The sequence below is a fragment of the Cetorhinus maximus genome, chromosome 8, assembly GCF_964194155.1.
Source record: "Cetorhinus maximus chromosome 8, sCetMax3.hap1.1, whole genome shotgun sequence".
NCBI classification, from domain to species: domain Eukaryota; kingdom Metazoa; phylum Chordata; class Chondrichthyes; order Lamniformes; family Cetorhinidae; genus Cetorhinus; species Cetorhinus maximus.
Genome location: NC_135886.1, coordinates 108,890,983 through 108,911,441, shown reverse-complemented (window position 1 = coordinate 108,911,441; position 20,459 = coordinate 108,890,983). Strand labels below are relative to the sequence as shown.

General features: G+C 42.0%; 1 protein-coding gene across 1 annotated transcript in view; it reads left to right on the top strand.

Annotated features, from left to right (window-relative positions):
* Positions 1-724: 724 nt before the first annotated feature.
* Positions 725-20,459, top strand: part of cul4b (cullin 4B) — an 80,227-nt gene continuing 60,492 nt past the window's right edge. The window contains exons 1-4 of the mRNA XM_078547396.1: positions 725-1,301; positions 14,142-14,257; positions 17,262-17,365; positions 20,367-20,436. Of these exons, the coding sequence (XP_078403522.1) occupies positions 911-1,301; positions 14,142-14,257; positions 17,262-17,365; positions 20,367-20,436 (681 nt within the window). The 5' untranslated portion in view covers positions 725-910. The remainder of the gene's footprint in view (positions 1,302-14,141; positions 14,258-17,261; positions 17,366-20,366; positions 20,437-20,459) is intronic.

Genomic DNA, 20,459 nt, shown 5'->3' with positions numbered 1-20,459 from the left:
ATATCTAGTAAAGAGAAATGTTCAAAGAAAATAAAAAAAAACACAATTTTTTTGAATGTCCCTTTGATATTTCTCCAGCGTTGCACACAGCAGCGCCCTGGAGATTGATCTTCAATTCCTGGAGACTCCAGGCACAACCCTTGAGGGTTGGCAAACCTGGATCACATTCGTCCAGAATGCCAAACTGAGTATCTATAGTTTACATCCTCCACAAGCCCCAGATGTTTAGCTGAAGATGGATTTAAGGAGGCTTTTGTAGAGTGTAAACAGAGGCATAGACCAGATGGGTCCAGTGACCTGTTTTTGTGATGTAGATTCTAAGTAACCGAGGATGTGATATTTTTGACAACTTTTTTTTACCAGACTCACCTACGAAAGGGCCTTGAAGCTTTTGCTGCTCCCAAAGGAACCATTTTACCATTACCTAGCCCAGCCCAATTTTACAAGGATGTAAATTACAATATGGTGACACCTTCGATGCTGTTATGTGTTAGAAGTAAGCTTTATGAATCAGAAACAGTGTCACTTATGTGAAAAGGTCTGTGCTTCCAAAAATATGAATGATACCTAAGCAGCATCTCTGACTGGCTGAAGGCCTCGACTGTGGGAATTTGGGGATTGGGAATTTGGAGGGTAAATGAGTGGCCCCGCCCCGGGTGACGTCAGATGAGGGGGACACCTCCCGGCATGCAACGGGACGCCGGAAGTGCCGCCATTTTACTCTATTGACAAAACAAGTGACCGAAATTTTGCGGAGGGTTTTGGAGTCGGTTCTAATTTTCTTTTTTTTCCCCCCTTTCCCCTTCCCCCCTCCCCGATTATTATTTTTCGAGACCAGGGCGTGTGTGAGCGCGCGGGTTTGTTTTTTTAAAAAAAAACAACAATAGGACGGCGTCGGCTTTAAGTTTTCATGTTTCGAACGGGCCTCTCTTCACAAAATTCACCGCAGGAGGTGCGACAACAGGCTGATGTTAGTCCGAGGAAGCGAAAGTTAGCCGAGGCCGGCGAGTTCGAGCACCAGCACCAAACATCTCAGCAAGCCCAGCTCTTCCCCTCTGCCGCCCCCAAGTCTTCCTCCTCCTCCTCCTCCTCCACCTGCTGCAACCACCAGCTTCAGAAGAGAGTCAAGTTCGAGGACTCGCTGGACTTTGTTGGACTCGATGTGATGATGGCGGAGGAGCAGAGGAAAAACAGCGGCTGCACCGTACTCACGGGGCATGCCAACGGCCTGACCAAGTCGACCACCTTCGCCAACAGCAAGCCGGGGACGGCTAAAAAATTAGTTATTAAAAATTTCAAAGGTACAATAGTAGGGGATCTCAATGTTTTAAAATTTAGCAATTAGGAAATTCTGTAATGAGGGAATTCTGTTTTTAAAGCATTTTCCTTAGTCTACCCCAACTGCTATTGGAAAATCAAAAACACATACATTTTCTTCAGCTCCTGCACACATAAAAGGAGGTATCGAAGCCTTCGAAACAACTTAGTTATTATGATTTTGTTTTCCACTCCTTTAATTACACCAAAAAGATTTTTTCCTTGGTATACAAGTTCCCTAAAAGACAAGGTGAAACTCTAAACACATTTTGATCAGTTTGCAAGCAACTACAGAACAGTTTTATTACAATCTCTGCTTTTTTAAGTTTCCTTACGTTAAAATTTTACTTATATATGTGATAAGTCTGATTTTAAACATTTTGATTGACACTTTGAATGGGAAGCGACTCCACTTGGAAATAAGGTTGTTTTCCTTCATATTTTTAAACTCCTTTATTATCCTTATAAAAAAATATGTATTCAACATCTGAACTGTTCAACTTAAAAATGTGACCTTGCTGTTTATAATCTACTAAAAATTTATTATGTGCCACTGCTAGAATTATTTTAAAAATGTTTAGGCTGAATATCCTTATTAATAAGGTTTGCTGATTATTTGCTCACCTGTTATAGATGAAAATAGCATACGTTATAAAGGAACTAGTGTGATTATAGATTGTTGTGTTTAAAAATGTGGTAATGCCAAGCAATAATTACACTTAAACCTCTTTCTTATTCTGAATGCAGGACATGGTGGAAATTAGACTGGATTTTTTTGCTTGTCTTTCCATTATTATTAAGAAATTTATCTGCCATTTTTACATCCTGAACAAGATCAGCCAATTCAGCACCCACTGAGGGTCAAATCTGGGATATTTTGGTCCTTATGGCTGAAATGGAATGGCATCTTTGGAGCCAATTGTAGCACTCACACTGAAGGGCTGGTTGAGATTAGTTTATTTTAAGACAAGGTGAATATTGAACGTGTGATCATCCTGGCTTGCGGTTTTGTATTTTTATGAAGTGTACATTGAGCTGTCAGGTTGGCAAATAATGAGGGCAATAATAATTTAGCCATATTTAAATTAGATGGTAAAGACAGCACATTACAGAAACATTAAAGATATTCCCAGGTTTGATTTCTTCCAAGTGCAGTAACCTGCAAATGCTCAATCTGTGTGCATGCATGAGAAATGACCTCATGAGTGAGGGACTACTAGACCTATGTTCCTATGTTCTTAGACCTGTGCCCCTTGCAAGAGGAGAAGAATTGGCATGTAATAGTTAAAATATAGATGATATATTTACAGGCAAGGGACAGAAGCTTCCCTGAATAGTTCATCTCATTATAACTCTTGGACCTTAGTCAAAGTAATGTTGCTAGGTGCTGCGATACAATGTGCAAGGACAGCAGAGTATTTAACATTTTGAGAATATCTAATGAAGGAAGAAAATGCAGTATATGGTCCCGTGTCTAATATTGTCCAATGCATTAGCTACATGTGAATTGGAAATCTAGATATGGCTAATTGTATTTCTAATTAAATAAAAAATGAGTAATGGATACCATTCCTGAGTATCTGATCCCAATAATGACACATTTTTGTGCATTTGGTAAAATGGTAGTTCAAAAAGCAGAGTGCACAAGCTTTTTTTCAATCCCTTACGAACTCTGTTATTGAATGGTGTAGATGTTAAGTAAATATACATGTCAAGTAAATTTACCTCTGTTGTGTCAGCATATGGAAAACATTTTCTACTGAAATTTTTGGATGTTGCTAAAAGGAAGTGTCACCATAGCCACACCTGTGGCTAGTCAGCAATTTCTATTGGACACCGCAGCCCTAGTCCCAATAATTACGCACAAATAAGATAAAAAAACATTGCACCTGAGAGGAGAATTGGCCCTTTTAGTACTTGGAAGTAGGGCACTAAAGATCTCATGTCAAGTTTCTTGGCCACACAAAATAGTTTGAGTAGCGGATGCCTTTTTGAGATGCTGAGATTAGGTTGATGTTCCTTCTTGATCCGGGGTGGCAAATTCGGCACAAATCCAACTTGATATTATCCTGTAGCAGGTACAACTTGAGACCTACTGGTGAACTTTTCAGCTATGCAGGATTGGCCTCCCTGGAAAGGGAAGGATGTTGATTCCTGCTCAAAATGAGGACTTGTCTGCAATATCAGTTTTCTAATGATGGTCGTCTTGAAATGACTTAAATGCACTCTCTAGTGTGGAACTGAACCACAGGATCAGGTGTCTCTCAGTTTGATCTTTGGCCTGTGCTGATTTTGCTGATTGGGAGTAAGGGCAACAAAATTGGTATTGGCAGCTCTTTTGGTGTGAGTGGAAATCAACATGGGTTTGAGATTTGATTGTGCGCTTTCTAAAAGCAGTTCTGAGCTTCTGGGTTTGACATGACTGTAGATTCCTCCCTCTCCACAGATAAGTGGCCTGATGGCAAATTATGGCTACTTAGGCAAAGTTACTGGCATATGTAGAATTGTATTCCAGCAAGATTCAGAACCTTTGGGTAAGGAAAAAGAGAGACCCGTGAAAGCAATTAACTGAAACATTGCTCTTGTTTAGGTACCTACCTTTGATCTCCAACAGACTGCATGCTCACTAAAAATTAGGAAATTTTTTTGTGGAGAAACTAGAGAAAATGCTTTGAGCACATATATAATACTTGAGTGAAATAATACTGGTGGAACAGTTTGAGATTGAGTCGTAAGAATATCAGACTATATTGGTTTAAGTATGACTTTATATTTTATATGTAACAGTACACAAGCAAGTAACAGCCTTGGTTGCTATATGTGGTAACTGCTATCGTAGGATTCTTTTCAAGATATTTCAGTGTGATCCACTCTTAGTAGAAAAATCATAATCGGTCCTGTGGAAATGCATTCGGATAGATCTTTCGTATTCTTCCTCCCCCACTGCCCCAATGTTAAAAAGTATTCAAGAGTTGAGAGTTCATGTTAGTGTTGCATCCATTTCTCATTTTCCACCTTGGCTGATTTAGTATAGATATGTGCTGCTGATCTGTTGAGTGTGTGCAGAATAAGACGATTTTCATCATTGTGGACATTGAACTCTTCAGCTAAGATCCAGACCTACAAGTTTAAAATTGTTCGTGGTAATTCCTTTTGCTTGTTGTTGCACTTCATAGGTAATTGCCATTCCAATTTCAGTCAGCAATTAAGGCAGATCATCATAGCTTACAACTTGAGACATCCTTGAGCTTTATCTTTTATCCCCTTAGGTAGTGAGATTTTTCTCCACAGGGCACTTTAGAAAGTACAGGATTGGAGAAGTTTCTGCATTTCACCTGGCTGCTTCCAAGAGCTAACTCAAGCACTAACTGCTTCAACTATCTAACCAATTCAACATGTTTTTCAACACCATCTGCTTACAATACCTCCATTTCATGCAAGGAAAGTAGAAGATGAAGGCAGGATTACTGTAGGAGCTCCTCAGTAGTGTCTTAAGACCAACCATCATCTGCTTGATCAATTACCTTCTTTCCATCATAAGGTCAGAAATGGGGATGTTCGCTAATGATTGCACAATGTTCAACACCATTCGCGACTCCTCAGATACTGAAGCAGTCCATGTCCAAATGCAGCAAGACCTGGACAACATCCACACTTGAGCTGACAAGTGGCAAGTAACATTCGCACCACACAAGTTTCAGGCAATGACCATCCCCAACAAGAGAGAATCTGACCATCACCTCTTGACATTCAATGGCATTACCATTACTGAATTCCCCACTATCAACCTCCTGAGGGTTATCATTGACCAGAAACTGAACTGGACTAGCCATAGAAATACTGTGCCCACAAGGACAGAGGCTGGGAATCGTACAGTGAGTAACTCACCTCCTGACTCCCCAGACAAAGCCTGTCCACCATCTACAAGGCACAAGTCAGGGGTGTGATGAAATACTCTCCACTTGGCTGGATGAGTGCAGCTCCCACAACACTTGAAGCTTGATACCGTCCAGGACAAAGCAACCCACTTGATTGGCGCCCCATCCACCAACATTCACTCACTCCACCACCGATGCATAGTGGCAGCAGTGTGTACCATTTACAAGATGCACTGCAGGAACACACCAAGCCTCCTTAGACAGCACCTTTCAAACCCACAGCCACTGCCATCTAGAAGGATAAGGGCAGCTGACAGATGGGAACACCCCCACCTGGAAGTTCCCCTCCAAGCTGCACACCATCCTGACCTGGAAATAAGTTGCCATTCCTTCACTGTCGCTAGGTCAAAATCCTCAAACTCCCTCCCTAACGGGACCGTTTTTTAAAAATTCATTCACGGGATACGGACTTGGTGGGTTGGGCCAGCATTTATTGCCCATCCCCAGTTGCCCTTGAGAAGATGGTGGTGAGTTGCCTCCTTGAACCATTGCAGCCCATGTGGTGTAGATACACCCACAGTGCTGTTAGGAAGGGAGTTCCAGGATTTTGACCCAGCGACAGTGAAGGAAAGACTATATATTTCCAAGTCAGGATGGTGAGTGACTGGGCGGGGAACTTCCAGTTGGTGGTGTTCCCATCTATCTGCTTCCCTTCTAGGTGGTGGTGGTCGTGGGTTTGGAAGGTGCTGTCGAAGGAACCTTGGTGAATTCCTGCAGTGCATCTTGTAGATGGTACACACAGCTGCTACTGTGCGTCAATGGATGGAGTGCATGTTTGTGGATGTGGTGCCAATCAAGCAGGCTGCTTTGCCCTGGACGGTGTCAAGCTACTTGAGTGTTGTGGGAGCTGCATTCAACCAGGCAAGTGGGGAGTATTCCATCACATCCCTGACTTGTGCCTTGTAGATGGTGGACAGGCTTTGGGGAGCCAGGAGGTGAGTTACTCGTTGCATGATTCCTAGTCTCTCTTGCTTTTGTAACCACTATGGCTAGTCCAGTTCAGTTTCTGGTCAATGGTAACCCTGAGGATGTTGATAGTGGGGGATTCAGTGATGGTAATGCCATTGAACATCAAGGGGCGATGGTTGGATTCTCACTTGCTGGAGATGGTCATTGCCTGACATTTGTGTGGCACGAATGTTACTTGTCAGCCCAAGCCTGGATATTGTTGAGGTCTTGTTGCATTTGGACATGGACTACTTCAGTATCTGAGGAGTCACGAATGGTGCTGAACATCGTGCAATCATCAGCGAACATCCCTACTTCTGATATGATGGAAGGAAGGTCATTGATGAAGCAGCTGAAGATGGTTGGGCCTAAGATACTACCTTGAGGAACTCTACCAGGTTCTGGAGCTGAGATAACTGACCTCCAACAACCGCAATCATCTTCCTTTGTGCTAGGTATGACGCCAACCAATGGAGAGCTTTCCCCCTGCTTTCCATTGACTCCAGTTTTGCTCGGGCTCCTTGGTGCCACATTCGGTCCAACGCTGCCTTGTTGTCAAGGGCAGTCACTCTCACTTCACCTCGGGAGTGCAACTCTTTTGTCCATGTTTGAGCCAAGGCTGAAATTAAGTCAGGAGCTGAGTGGCTCTAGAGGAACCCAATCTGGGCATCAATGAGCAGGCTATTGCTAAGCAAGTGCTGCTTGATGGCACTGTTGATGACCCCTTCCTTTATTTCACTGATGATCGAAAGTAATTGACCGGGTTGGATTTGTCCAGCTTTTTGTGTAGGACATACCTGGGCAATTTTATACATAGCCAGGTAGATGCCAGTGTTGTAACTGTGCTGGAACAGCTTGGTTAGGGGCGTGGCAAGTTCTGGAGCACAAGTCTTCAGTACTATTGCTGGAATATTGTCAGGGCCCATAGGCTTTGCACTATCCAGTGCTTTCAGCCGTTTCTTGATACCACGTGGAGTGAATCGAATTTGCTGAAGACTGGCATTTGTGATGCTGCAGACCTCTGGAGGAGACCGAGATGGATCATTCACTCGGCACTTCTGGCTGAAGATTGATGGAAATGCTTCAGCCTTATGTTTTGCACTGTTGTGCTGGGCTCCCGCATCATTGAGGATGGGGATATTTGTGGAGCCCCCTCCTCCAGTGAGTTGTTTAATTGTCCACCACCGTTCATGACTGGATGTGGCAGGACTCGCAGAGCTTAGGTCTGTTTCATTGGTTGTGAAATCGCATAGCTCTGTATCACCTGCTTATGTTGTTTGGCACGCAAGTAGTCCTGTGTTGTAAAAAAAATTATAGCTTCAGCAGGTTGACACCTCATTTTTGGGTATGCCTGATGCTCCTCTGGGCATGCCCTCCTACACTCTTCATTGAATGAAGGCTGATCCCCTAGCTTGATGGTAATGGTAGAGTGGAGGTATGGTTACAGATCGTCTGCGAGTACAATTCTGCTGCTGATGCCCTACAGCACCTCATGGATGCCCAGTCTTGAGTTGCTACATCTGTTCGACATCTATCCCATTTAGCACAGTGGTAGTGCCACACAACACGCTGGAGGTTACCCTCAAGTGAAGACGAGACTTAGTCTCCATGACGATTGTGCAGTGGTCACTCCTACCGATACTGTCATGGACAGATGCATCTGCGGCAGGCAGGTTGGTGAAGATGAGTTCAAATACGTTTTTCCCCCCTGGTTCCTTCGCCTCCTGCCGCAGACCCAGTCTTGCAGCGATGTCATTTAGGATTCGGCCAGCTTGATCAGTTGTACTACCAAGCCACTCTTGATGATGGACATTGAAGTCCCCCACCCAGAGTACATTCTGCACCCTTGCTACCTCAGTGCTTCCTCCAGGTGGTGTTCAACATGGAGGAGCACTGAGTCATCAGCTGAGGGAGGGTGGTACATGGTCATCAGGAGGTTTCCTTGCTCATGTTTGACCTAATGTCATGAGACTTCATGGGGCCCTTGAGACTTCATGGGGTCATTGAGGACTCCCAGGGCAACTCTTTCCCCCCCCCCCGCCTTCCCCACAGCCGACTGTATACCACTCTGCTGCCACCTCTGCTGGGTCTATCCTGCTGGTGATGTATGGGATAGTATCTGTAAGATATGATTCCGTGAGGATGACTGTGTCAGGCTGTTGCTTGTCTAGTCTGTGAGACAGCTCTTCCAATTTTGGCACTAGCCCCCAGATGTGAGTAAGGAGGACTTAATGTCAGCTGAGATTGCCATTGTAGTTTTCGGTGCCTAGGTCAGTTCCTTTTTTGTGACTTTGTAGTGGCTTGCATGGAGTCACATGTAGGGCAAATGTCCTTCTCAGATGTCCCTAAAGGACATTAGTGAACCAGATGGGTTTTTTTGACAATGATCGATTAGACTTTTAATTCCAGATTTTTATTGAATTCAAATTCCACCATCTGCCATGGCGGGATTCAAACCCAGGCCCCCAGAGCAGGGGAGGCAGTGGTGTAATGGTATTATCATTCAGTTGATAATCCAGAGACCCAGGTAATGCTCTGGGACCTGGGTTCGAATCCCACCACGACAGATGGTGGAATTTGAATTCAATAAAAATCAGGAATTAAAATAAATTAAAAGGTGACCATAAAACCATTGTCGATTGTTGTAAAAACCCATCTGGTTCACTAATGTCCTTTAGGGAAGGAAACCTGCTGCCCTTACCTGGTCTGGCCTACATGTGACCCCGGACCCACAGCAATGTGGTTGACTCATAAAGGGCAGTTAGGGATGGGCAATAAATGCTGGCCAAGCCAGCGACACCCACATACCAAGAACGAATAAAAAAAAAACCCTGGATTACTTGTCCAACGACAATACCACTATGGCATTGCCTCCCCATATGGGGAGACAGAGTGGTTCAAGAAGGCAGCGCACCACCACGTTCTCAAGGGCAGTTTTGGGATGGGCAATAAATCCTGGCCAGCAACGCCCATATCCCATGAATGAATATTTTTTAAAAAATTGTCTCCAGACATAAATCCAGTATTTAATTGGACATCTTAGGATGTCCTGAGCTGTGAAAGGTTTTACAGACTCCACTGTAGGATATGTAAAAATGAGATTTGATGAATACGTGATCTTTTAGCATTAGAAGTTTTTTTTTTAACCAAAGTAGTTGTCCTTACCAGACAGCATCTCGAAGCTGTGATGCTGACACCTGCCATCTCCCCACTCAACCCCCAGAGTATCATAAGAGAAACTTTGCAATGTCTGACCCCTGCCTCAAAGCTGTTTAAATATAGGAAACCCCTAAGCTAATCACACCATTAATTTAGCTTTCCACATCACATTGACTGCGCTCCTCTGATTCCACCCCCCCTCCCCCAAGTTCATGGTAGCACTGTTCTTCCTCAATTCTCCCTTTACCCATAGCTGTTGCTTCAAAGAATTTGAAACCTTCCTGCAAGCTCTCACAGAATTATAGAAAGTTTATGGCACAGGGGGAGGCCACTTGGCCCAATATGTCTGCACCAGCTGAAAAATCGAACCACCCAGCCTAATCCCACATTCCAGCATTTGGTCCATCGACCTGCTGATTACTTCAGGTGCACATCCAGGCATCTTTTAACTTAGATGAGGTTTTCTGTCTCCACCACCCTTTCAGACAGTGAGCTCTAGACCTCTACTACCCTCTGGGTGAAGAAGGTTTTCCTCATCTCCCCTCTAACCCTTCTTTCTACCAGTCACTTTAAACCTATGCCCAATAGTCACTGACCTCTCCAGTAAGGTAAATAGGCCCTTCCCATCCACTCTATCCAGGCCTCACAATTATGTATTTCTCAATCATATCTCCCCTCAGCCTCCTCTGTTCCAAGGAGAACAACCCCGGCATATCCAATCTTTCCTTTATAGCTGTAATTTTCTAATCCTGGCAACATCCTCATAAACCTCCTTTGTACCCCCTCGTGCGCAATGAGGTATCCATAACTCCACACACTACTCAAGTTGTGGCCTAACTAATGTTTTATATAGTTCCAACATAACCTCCCTGCCCTAATATTCTATACCTCGGCTAATAAAGGAAAGGATTCCATGGCAACAATTTTTTTAGATCAGATTTGTAGCAGGCTTTGGATTCCTGGAGTAGCAGCATCAGATAATGAAAGGGGAAAATTGAAGGGCCCATTGATTTTTAATCGAAGGATGTAGACTGACATGACACCTGAAATGTGGGTAGCTACGATGCATACAGAACTGGATGTAAGTGCGTTAGTGGCTTTGCACCTCTGTAAGGTCGTCTTTAACATATATTAAAGGTGGATCTGTGGATGAAGTAAGACTGAATGAAAGCAAAGAACAAACTTCAATTTATGTACAGTTCACACCACTTGAAACATCCATAATAACAAGCAGACAATTGCTTTCATCGGTCAAAATAGGATGAGCCATTATTTCCTTGCATTAACATCAATTTAAAAGTTACCAGTTATGTCTGCAGAGAGCATTTCAACCTGTATAATGTGTGTTGCTCATTATTACAGTTCTGTTGTTGGTGATGACTGTAGAATGGTTTGAAGTGATAAGTTAAATGTTATGAAATATCCTTTATACACAACATTAAAACATACTAGTTAAAGTGCATCTCTTTAAATCCTGTAAACTCAATTAGGGCATACTACCACACTGAAGTTTAACCCATTAAATATTTTTCTAATGAGGTAATTATGTTTTTTAAATTACTTTAATGCCATGAAATTATTTTGAATGCAGCCGTGAAAAAAATCATTTTAAAATTATTTTGTAGATTGTAAAAGGGAGCAAGAATACTAATAGCTTGAAAATGGTGTTGAAGAAATGTTTTCTTTTGAGACTGTAGGTTTGTCCAAAGCTGCAGCTGTAGGATTTTCACAAAACCATTGACATTTATGAAATGTCGTAAGCCATAAAGAAGATAGTAGTAGACATTAGAGGAAATAGAGATTGGCAAATGGCCTGGCACATGGCAGATGAAATTTAACACAGAAGTGTGAACTGATCTATTTTGGTAGAATAAGGAGAGGCAATATACACCAAATGTCACAATTTTAGAGGGATTGCAGAAAGGCACATCTGGGGGTGTATATACGCAAATCTTTGGATGTGGCATGACAAGATGAGAAGACTGTTAAAAAGGCATGTGTAATCTTTGGTTTTATGAATAGAGGCATAAAATACAAAAGCAAGCAAGTTGTGCTAAACCTTTTATAAAACGCTGGCTAGGCCTCCGATGGAGTGGTGTGTTCAATTCTGGGCACCACACATTAAGAAGGATGTCAAGGTCTTCAAGAGGATGTAGAAGAAATTTACAAGAATGGTACCATTCTAGAGACTCCAGTGACATGGAGAGACTAGAGAAGCTGAGATTCTCCCGAGAACAGAGAAAGTTAAGGGGAGATTTAATAGAGGAGTTAAAAATCATAAAGGGATTTGCTCAAGTAAATAAAAAGAAACTGCTTCTGGCAACCAGAGGGTACTAATTTAAGATGATTGGCAAAAGAACCAGAAGTGACATGAAAATGTTTTACACAGCAAGTTGTGATCTGGAATGTACTGCCTGAAAGGTTGGTCAATGCTGATTCTCTAACTTTGCAAAAGGAAATTGGATAAATACTTGGGGGGGGGAAAAAAATAAGGACTTATAAGAAATGAATAAGGATAAATTGGATAGCTCTACTGGAATTGGCACAGGCTTGGTGGGCTGAATGGTCTCCTTCTGTGCTGAATCATTCTTGATTTTAGAGCTAGGGTACAGATGCATTTTTGAGTAAACACTGAGTTATCCTATCATATGGATAGTTGGTTGAGAAACCAGACATCAGTTGTTAGACATGATGGGCCGAAAGCCCTCCTGTGCTGTAAAATTTTTGTGTGCCAAAATGTATCAACTTTTTTTTGTATGTAGTGAATGTCTCATAAACCAGCACAAGAATGAACTGTGGCTGTTTTTTGACTTCGTGGGATCTTGCATGCAGTTGTGTAGTTATTTAAAGCTTATACTGAGCATCTGTTGTCTTTCACTTTCTTGGTGTGAATGCCTTGCCAAAGAGTTATGTTGCTTGAGTGAAAATATAAATCAGTAATCCCAGGAACTTTCCAGTTTTTTTTAAACCACCTCCTGACACTTGATGGAAAATACAAGTGCATATTATTTTTTTCGAGTTGCAGCCGATTTCTGGGGCATTAGGGTAACCTGGCAGACTCCTCGTATTTGATACTAAGCGGCAGTACTTCATTTGGACCTATATAAATGTCAGCATGTTTGTTGCAAGCCATCACAGCTAAGCATGATCCTGTCATCTCTGTTCACAATGGAATATTTTGCAAGAGGGCTCATAGAATAGCATTAACTGAGGATTGAACCTATGAGCTTCTCTTGCCTCCCTATGCTAATAAAAAGCAAGCTAAGAAAAATAGCATGCCAGAGATGACTTAATGTAGCAGCTTTCTCTTGTGCAACAATAAAGTAACATAATTTCCTTTCATTTGCTCTACTTACAGAGTATGATTTGTTGTGCTCATGACAAAGAACATGTTTCTTTCTAACTGTCTCACTGTTCTTTTCAGTAGCGCTCAGGACACCCCCCTCAAATTGCACACCATGTAGGGTAGGATGCAAGGTCATGTGCCCTTTGATTTATCATGGCCACTGTCATAGCCATCCTGACCTTGGTCTCACCAAGCACCCACGCATGTGCACAGTTTGAAACTCAAGCTGTGGCTTCATTTACACTCGCCTACACCTAACACAGGAAGAGAGAAGTTCATTTAGAGTATACCTGAGGTAAAGACTGAGTAGTTCTGACATATCAGAGACAGCTTTTCTAGTATCGCATTCACTTGAAAAGAAAATCTTATATAGAAAAAAAATCAGCTTTGTCTCCAACCAGTCAATCCATTTATTGATATTTTGGTCACTGCTCCTCTGAACCACCTCTGTCATACCTTGTAAGCTTCAGAAATGATATCCCAGTATACTCTTACTCTTTTCATCCTCCCTGAGTTGAAATCAAGACTTCCCATGTGGTCTGTTATTGTCATTCTCAAATTTCCAAAGTAGTTCTCTTTACCACCTTTACTTTCTTTCCTCTAACAGTCTTCAGACTTGTAAAACCCAAAATTTGGGATCGTGCAATTACTTTTTCTTGATTTTTTTTTTTGCCATTTTCTCCTTTGAACCTTGTTGCTATATTGCAATAAGAGATTGTTTCTGCTGGTCGGGGAATCTAAAACATGGGGGCACAGTCTCAGGATAAGGGGCTGATCATTTAGGACAGATCATGAGAAATTACTTCACTCAGAGGGTTGTGAATCTTTGGAATTCTCTACCCCAGAGGGTTGTAAATGCTCCATCGTTGAATACATTTAAGACCCAGATAGACAGAGTTTTGGTTTCTCTGGGAATCGAGGGATATGGGCAATGGACGGGAAAGTGGAATTGAAGCACAAGATCAGACGTGATTGTATTGAATGGTAGAGCAGGCTTGATGGGCCATATGGTCTACCCCTACTTCTTATGTAAGAATGGCTAGATGGCCAAGACATTGGAGGTTTGCTCGTGCTGAGGTGCTGTCCCTCAACAGAAGTCAATGTCTTTCAGGTGGTTGGAAATGCAATGGCAGCAGATTGGATGGGGAGGGAGAAGGGAAATTGCATCATCATGGTGAGTGAATTTTGAGCACTCTGTTCAGTGACTGGAAAGGAATGACCACTCAACATAAAGGGACTCTCAATTAAGCTCCTTAATTGATATTTTCTACAGGGCCAAGTTCTGTTATATATGTGAAATTTGCACTTTGTTTTAGCTTAATCTCTTGTCAAACTTGAATGCATTTCTGAGAGAAATTGCAGGACTCACCATGAAGTTCTTCTGACTCATTATCCCAGTTAACTGTGATACAGTACAGAATTTTCTATTGCAGATAAACCTAAATTACCTGATAATTACACCAATGAAACTTGGCAAAAACTGAAGGAAGCAGTAGAAGCAATTCAGAAGAGCACCTCAATTAAATACAATTTGGAAGAACTTTATCAGGTAACGGATACGGTGCATGTTTTTGTTTTATATGTAGTGGGGTTACATTGTTTTTAAGCAGTGACACAGACAATGATTTGTATGTTTCTTATTTAGCCACATGTTGTAGTGTTGCATGTTTAAATGCCAATTTTGTATCTATTGCATGTATATCACCACCATCTCCCAAAAGGAAACAAAAGATTTTTGTCCCCTCAAATTTTCCCCTGTCCTCTAAAGGTGCTGACTATTGGTAAAGTACAATTCCATCGGTGTCAGTAGCCCTCCAGGCTGAAATGGAACCCTATAATTTAGTGAATTTGGTTGAAAATCAGCTGAGGTCCCTTCTCCTGATCACTAGTGAAAAGTATGTGTGAAAGCAGAACAGAACTCAGAAATGGTGCCCTCAACAGTTAGAGTAGCCTGCTCATCTGTGCTGTCTTGGTCTATGTTGGAAAAATAAATTCTAGTCTGCTGAGATTAGAACTTTCAAAGTTACCATGATATATATAACATCTGTAAATTCTAAATTCTTGCATGGAAAAATAACTCTAATGCCTCATTTTATTTGACCTGCAGAATAGTGTTAATTTTAAATAATGTGCAGTGAATTTGTTGGCACGTAAAACAGTCAGTAACTACTGGGCAACATGAAATTGGAAAGAATATGTTTAAGGAAAAATCCTCAATGTTCCCTGTTGGCTGTGATGATCAAGGGTAATAATCTCTGGATTACTAGCTGAGCCATGACCAAATTAGCGTAGGGTCAATAAGGTCAGAGTTTTGAATGCGTAGCTCAAAGTTTGGTTTGGGAGAAATGGGTTTCAATAGCTGAGCCATGACCAAATTAGCGTAGGGTCAATAAGGTCAGAGTTTTGAAAGCGTAGCTCAAAGTTTGGCTTGGGAGAAATGGGTTTCAATTCATGGGAAAGATGCTGGAAATCTAAAATGAAGTCTGATCATCAACCTGAAACATTAACTCTATTTCACTCCATAGATGCTGCCTGACCCCGGAGTATTTCCAGCATTTTCTGCTTTTAGTTCAATTTGTGGGGCACTGGCACTAGAACTGGGCAAAGAGGTAGTTGTTCCATTGGGGACCATGCTGGGACCAGTGCTCTGGCAAATTAAACAACTGAGGCTGTAGATAAGGCTTTAAGGTAGGCTGGGGGAGAGTTCAAGTGGGGGAAATCTAGAAAGTTGAAGGGAAAGGACAAGGCAGTAGTGCAGGATAGTGATATGGGTAATGATAACCAGTGTGTGACAGGAAGAGACAGAGTACGCAAACAGCGCACCTGCAACAGGGTCAGAATTGGAAAAGCAATATAAAAACAAAAGTAAAGGCTCTTTATCTGAAGCACGCAACGTTATAACTAGATAAATGAATTGATAGCACACATAAAAATAAATGGATATGATCTAATAGCCAGATGGCTAAGGCTGGGAACTGAATATTTGGGGGTGCTTGACATTTTGGAAGGATTGGCGTAAAGGAAAAGAACGTAAGATAAGAGCATGGGAAATAGGAGCAGGAGTAGGCCATATGGCCTTATGAACTTGCTCTGCTATTCAATAAGATCATGGTTAATCTGACTTTGGCCTTATCACCACTTTTCCTTCCTGTTACCCACAAACTTGGACACCCACATAGTTCAAGAATCTGTCTTGGCTTATCCTTTAATATATTCAATGACTCATCCTCCATTGCTGTCTGGGGTAGAGAATTCCAAAAATTCATGACCCTTTGAAAGGGGAAATTCCTCATCGTCCCCATCTTAAATGGATGACTACTTATTCTAAAACTCTGCCTGCCAGTTTTAGATGCCCCACAAGGGGAAACACCCTCTCAGCATCTATCCCTTCAAGCCCTCTCAAATCCTGTATGTTTCAATAAGATCCCCTCTCGTTCTTCTAAACTCCAGTCATTATAGGTCGAACCTGCTTAACTTTTCGTCAAGACAACTGCTTCATTCCAGGATTCAACCTAGTGAAAATTCTCTGAATTGTTTCCAGTGCAAGTATATATCTCACTAAATAAGGAGACCAAAATTATCTGTAGTACTTCAGATGTGGCCTTATCAATGTCTTGCACAGTTTCAGGAAGACTTCCTTTTATATTATCCCCCTTGTAATTAAAGCCATCATCCCATTTACTTTCCTAATTGCTTGCTGTCCTTGCATGCTACCTCTTTGTGATTCATGCACAAGGGCACCCAGATCCCTATATACTGCAATATTCTGCAGTTTCTCTCCATTTAAATAAAATTATGCGTTTCTGTTCTTCCTACCAAAGTGGATAATCTGATTTTCACATGTTATTCTCCATCTGCCAAATTGTTGCCCACTCACTTAAGCAATCTATATCCCATTGCAGACTCGCTGTGTCCTCACAACTTGCTGTCCCATACCTTTGTTTTGTCAGCAAATTTGGCTACAATACATTCATTCATCCAAGTCATTAATATACATTGTAAATAGTTGAGGCTCCAGCACTAGTCACTGTGGCACCCATTAGTTACAATTTTATGTTACTGGAAATTACCCATTTATCCTGATTCTATTTCCCGTTAGTTAGCCAATTTTCTCTCCATGCTATTATCCAACACTTTTCAATATATTCAAGGCTGAGGTAGACAGATCTTTGAACTTCGAGAGTCAAGGTTTTATGGGCACAGGCAGAAAAATGGAATTGAGACTAAGGTCTGATCGGACATGATCTTATTGAATGGTAGAGCAGACCTGAAGGGCTGTATGGACTACTCTTATTTCCTATGTTATATTCTCATCCTGATGGTTAAGTAGCTTGCTGATGCCTGCAGAGTGGTTAGTTGGGGAACGTATTTCGGGGTTTGCTTCTGGGCAGCACTTTTGGGAGAGGACAAGGGATGAAAATTCGCCTTTCCCCCCCCCCCCCCACCCCACCAAAGTTTATGTAGTTGCAAGGAGTGTGTTCTGTTGACTAGTGCAATGAAGTATTAATTGTTCAAATTTTTCCTTGTGTGACATTTATTTTTTTCTGTTTTAGGCTGTGGAAAACCTCTGTTCTTACAAAGTATCAGCAAATTTATACAAACAGCTGAGACAAGTCTGTGAGGATCACATCAAAGCTCAAATTCACCAGTTCAGAGAATATCCTTTCATTTATCGAATCAGTGAAGTTTCTGGGTTAAATTTTGTGTGCTATAAAACTCCAATTCACTGAGTTTAGTTACAACATTTCAAAATCTACATATGAATAACAAATGTGTGATATAAACGTATCATTCGTCTTTGGTGTCAGGGGAATATTGGCTATAGTGTGAAAGTACAGTTTCTAGGTATGGTATCCTATCTGTTTAAGTGACAACTACCAGTTTTTTATTCCTATGGAATAGGTAGCAGTTATAGTTTGATTTTGAGGTTAGCAATCCATTCAACGGCTTCAGCTGATGGAGTGTGAATGGATATGATGCCACCAGGAATGGATCTCTCTGAGCAAAGTTCAGTATATGGGCGATGATCTGACTTGAATGGCCACAGTTGCAGCTTTAGCTATCCCTCATGTTCCACATGTGGAACAACTGGCCACATCTTCCAGGACCCATTGCCAAGTTGGTTGTGGGTTATCTAGATTTTCCGTGGAAAGTTGAAACCTGGGACTTCACCACTCGGATCAGTTACCAGGTTGCGTTTGGTGGTGATTGCAGTCAGCCAGGAGGTGTGCCTTTATGGGGAGTCTGGAACTAGGGGAGACAGTTTAAAAATTAGAGGCCTCCCTTTTAAGACAGATGAGAATTTTTTTTACTGAAGGTCGTTAGTCTGTGGAATTCTGTTCCCCAAAGAGCAGTGGAGGCTGGATCAAGACACAGTTTTTTGATCGACAAGGCAATCAGGAAAGTGGAGTTGAGGCCTCAATCAGATTAGCTATGATTTTATCAAATGGTTGAGCAGGCTTGAGTGCTGAATGACCTACTCCTAATTCTTGAGAGGTGAGGCTGTCAACAGTTTGTAGGGTGTGCAGTGTGTTCCAGTAGGGGCTATGGAATTTCACATGAGTACTTGAGAGTTTTTTGAAGTCTTGTGTCAATGGGAGTGCTTCAGTAGCTGTCAGCCAGTGGTGTTATTTGAGGAGGATGTTTTCCCTGCAGACATCAGGAGATTCAATATGTGCTAGCACAGAAAGCCACTTGATCTATGTGGTCTCAGTATCTCAAAAATAATCTTCATGGCTTCCTGGAGGTGGATGCCAAAAGTGTGATGGCTCCTGAGCCAGGGTGAGCAGCAGTACTGTGCTGTTGGGTAGATCAGGATGATTGAAGCAGTGCATAATATCTTGGCCCTGCTGCTCCAAGTGGTATCCTCCAGTTTCCATATGAGATTGACTCTCATCTTGACTTTGGCTCTGGTGTTCTGGAGATGTTGCCAGTCGGTCAATGTGTGTTTAGGAGTGATGCCAAGATATTTTGGCATTTGATTGTGGGTGAGCGGTTAGACACACAACTGGGCTTGAAGTTCTTCCTGGCCTTTGCATTGTCAGATGAAAGGCTAAAACTATAGTCTTCGCAGTGTTTGTTTGAAGACTCATTTTCTGAAGGAGTTTTCCAGAGTGCATAGATCTTCATTGAGTATTTTTTCAATGTCCTGAAATTCTTTAACCTGGAAATCCAGGGCCAAGTTGTTAGCCTATGTGAAGAACCGTGATTTTGTGGGAGGGAAGTCGCTGGTCTGTATGTGGAAGAGAGCTTGTGCGAGGACTGATTCCTGTGAGAGCTTGTTGGTTATGAGTGGGCGGCTTATTTGATCACCACTGTGCATGGGGAACTGTTGGTTGCTGATCATTGAGTTCATTAGATGTAGGGTTTTCACACAGCAGATGATTTTGGAGAATTTCTTTGTGCCACACTTGCGAAAACCTGCCTGTTTGGGGGAGGGCGGGGGGGCATTGCTACATCCAGGGTGTTCCAGGACTTTGTATGTTATTCAGCAGAGCAATGGGACAGTAGCTGTGTGGGTCATTGAGTGGCTTCCCTGGCTTGTCAATGGCGCCTATCTTGGATTAGCGTAGATTGGCTCCAAATTCACCCATCTATCCACTCAAGCCCACTAGTGCTCCATATGTCCCATTCTAACCTGCCTCTTCCCTCCTTCCAACATTTCTTAATTTTGTCTTGCTGACACTCAGTATTTTTTAACATAGCGCTAAGGTTTTCTTTTAGTTTCCTTCATGTATCTTGGAGGGTGACATGACGATTGCTTCTGAAAAACCACTTAGGGAAAAAAGTCATGGAAGATTCTGTAAACTATGGTTTGTACAGCGAATCAGTTTGTTGAAAAATGCCGTACTGTTGAAGCCATGAATACTGTAATTGTATTTCTCCCTCCTCAGCCTTGGGTCATTTAGGGGAAACCTCACTTCAATTGGAGCTCAACCAAGGTTCTAATTCTCCTTGCCATCACTGTCTCAATGTGTTGCACCAAAGGCCATGGAATTCTTCTGGTTCAGGCCAAAATTCACACTTCAGCCATCACCACAAGTAGATTACCTGGTGATAACATTGAGTTTGTTCTTTAATAGCGCATCCATTTATACTTAGATTCCTTGTGTGCATATGGATGTTTTTGCACACTGTTGAACCTTATTACTAAATTACCAGTGCAACAGCAGTAGATCTTCAGTGTTTCCACAGACTTTCAAAGTTGATACTGACAATGCCTGAAATGTTCACCTTTACTGTGTATTTTGTACAGCTTTCAAGCAAGTACATCTAAGGTTTTTTTTAAAATCCCCCCTGTCCCTGTCCCCCTTCCCTACACACACAGGTGGCAAGCACACAAATTTCTGAATCTATATGTATGGTTGTTTTAGCAACATGGGTAGGGATTCAACACCAGCAAGGAGAGTGGCTCACCCTAGATGCACCTTAACACCATCAGGAGGTCATCTAGCTTCCCTCTTCATTGGTAGACTTATGTGAGGACTTAAAATGGAAGAGAGAAAAGTTATTAATGGAGCTATCAAATGGAGAGGAATTATTTCCATGTGTTTTTAACATATTTGCTTGGTGTACAATATATGTTAAAAGAATTTGCATTCCTTGGTTCATTACAGAACTGGCTTTGCATTTTCAGTTTTCTTTAACCATTTCTTTACGGATTCCTTAGATAGTGTCCTGTTTCTAAAGAAAATAGATAAATGCTGGCAGGATCATTGCAGACAAATGGTAAGTACGGTCACAGTTAATTT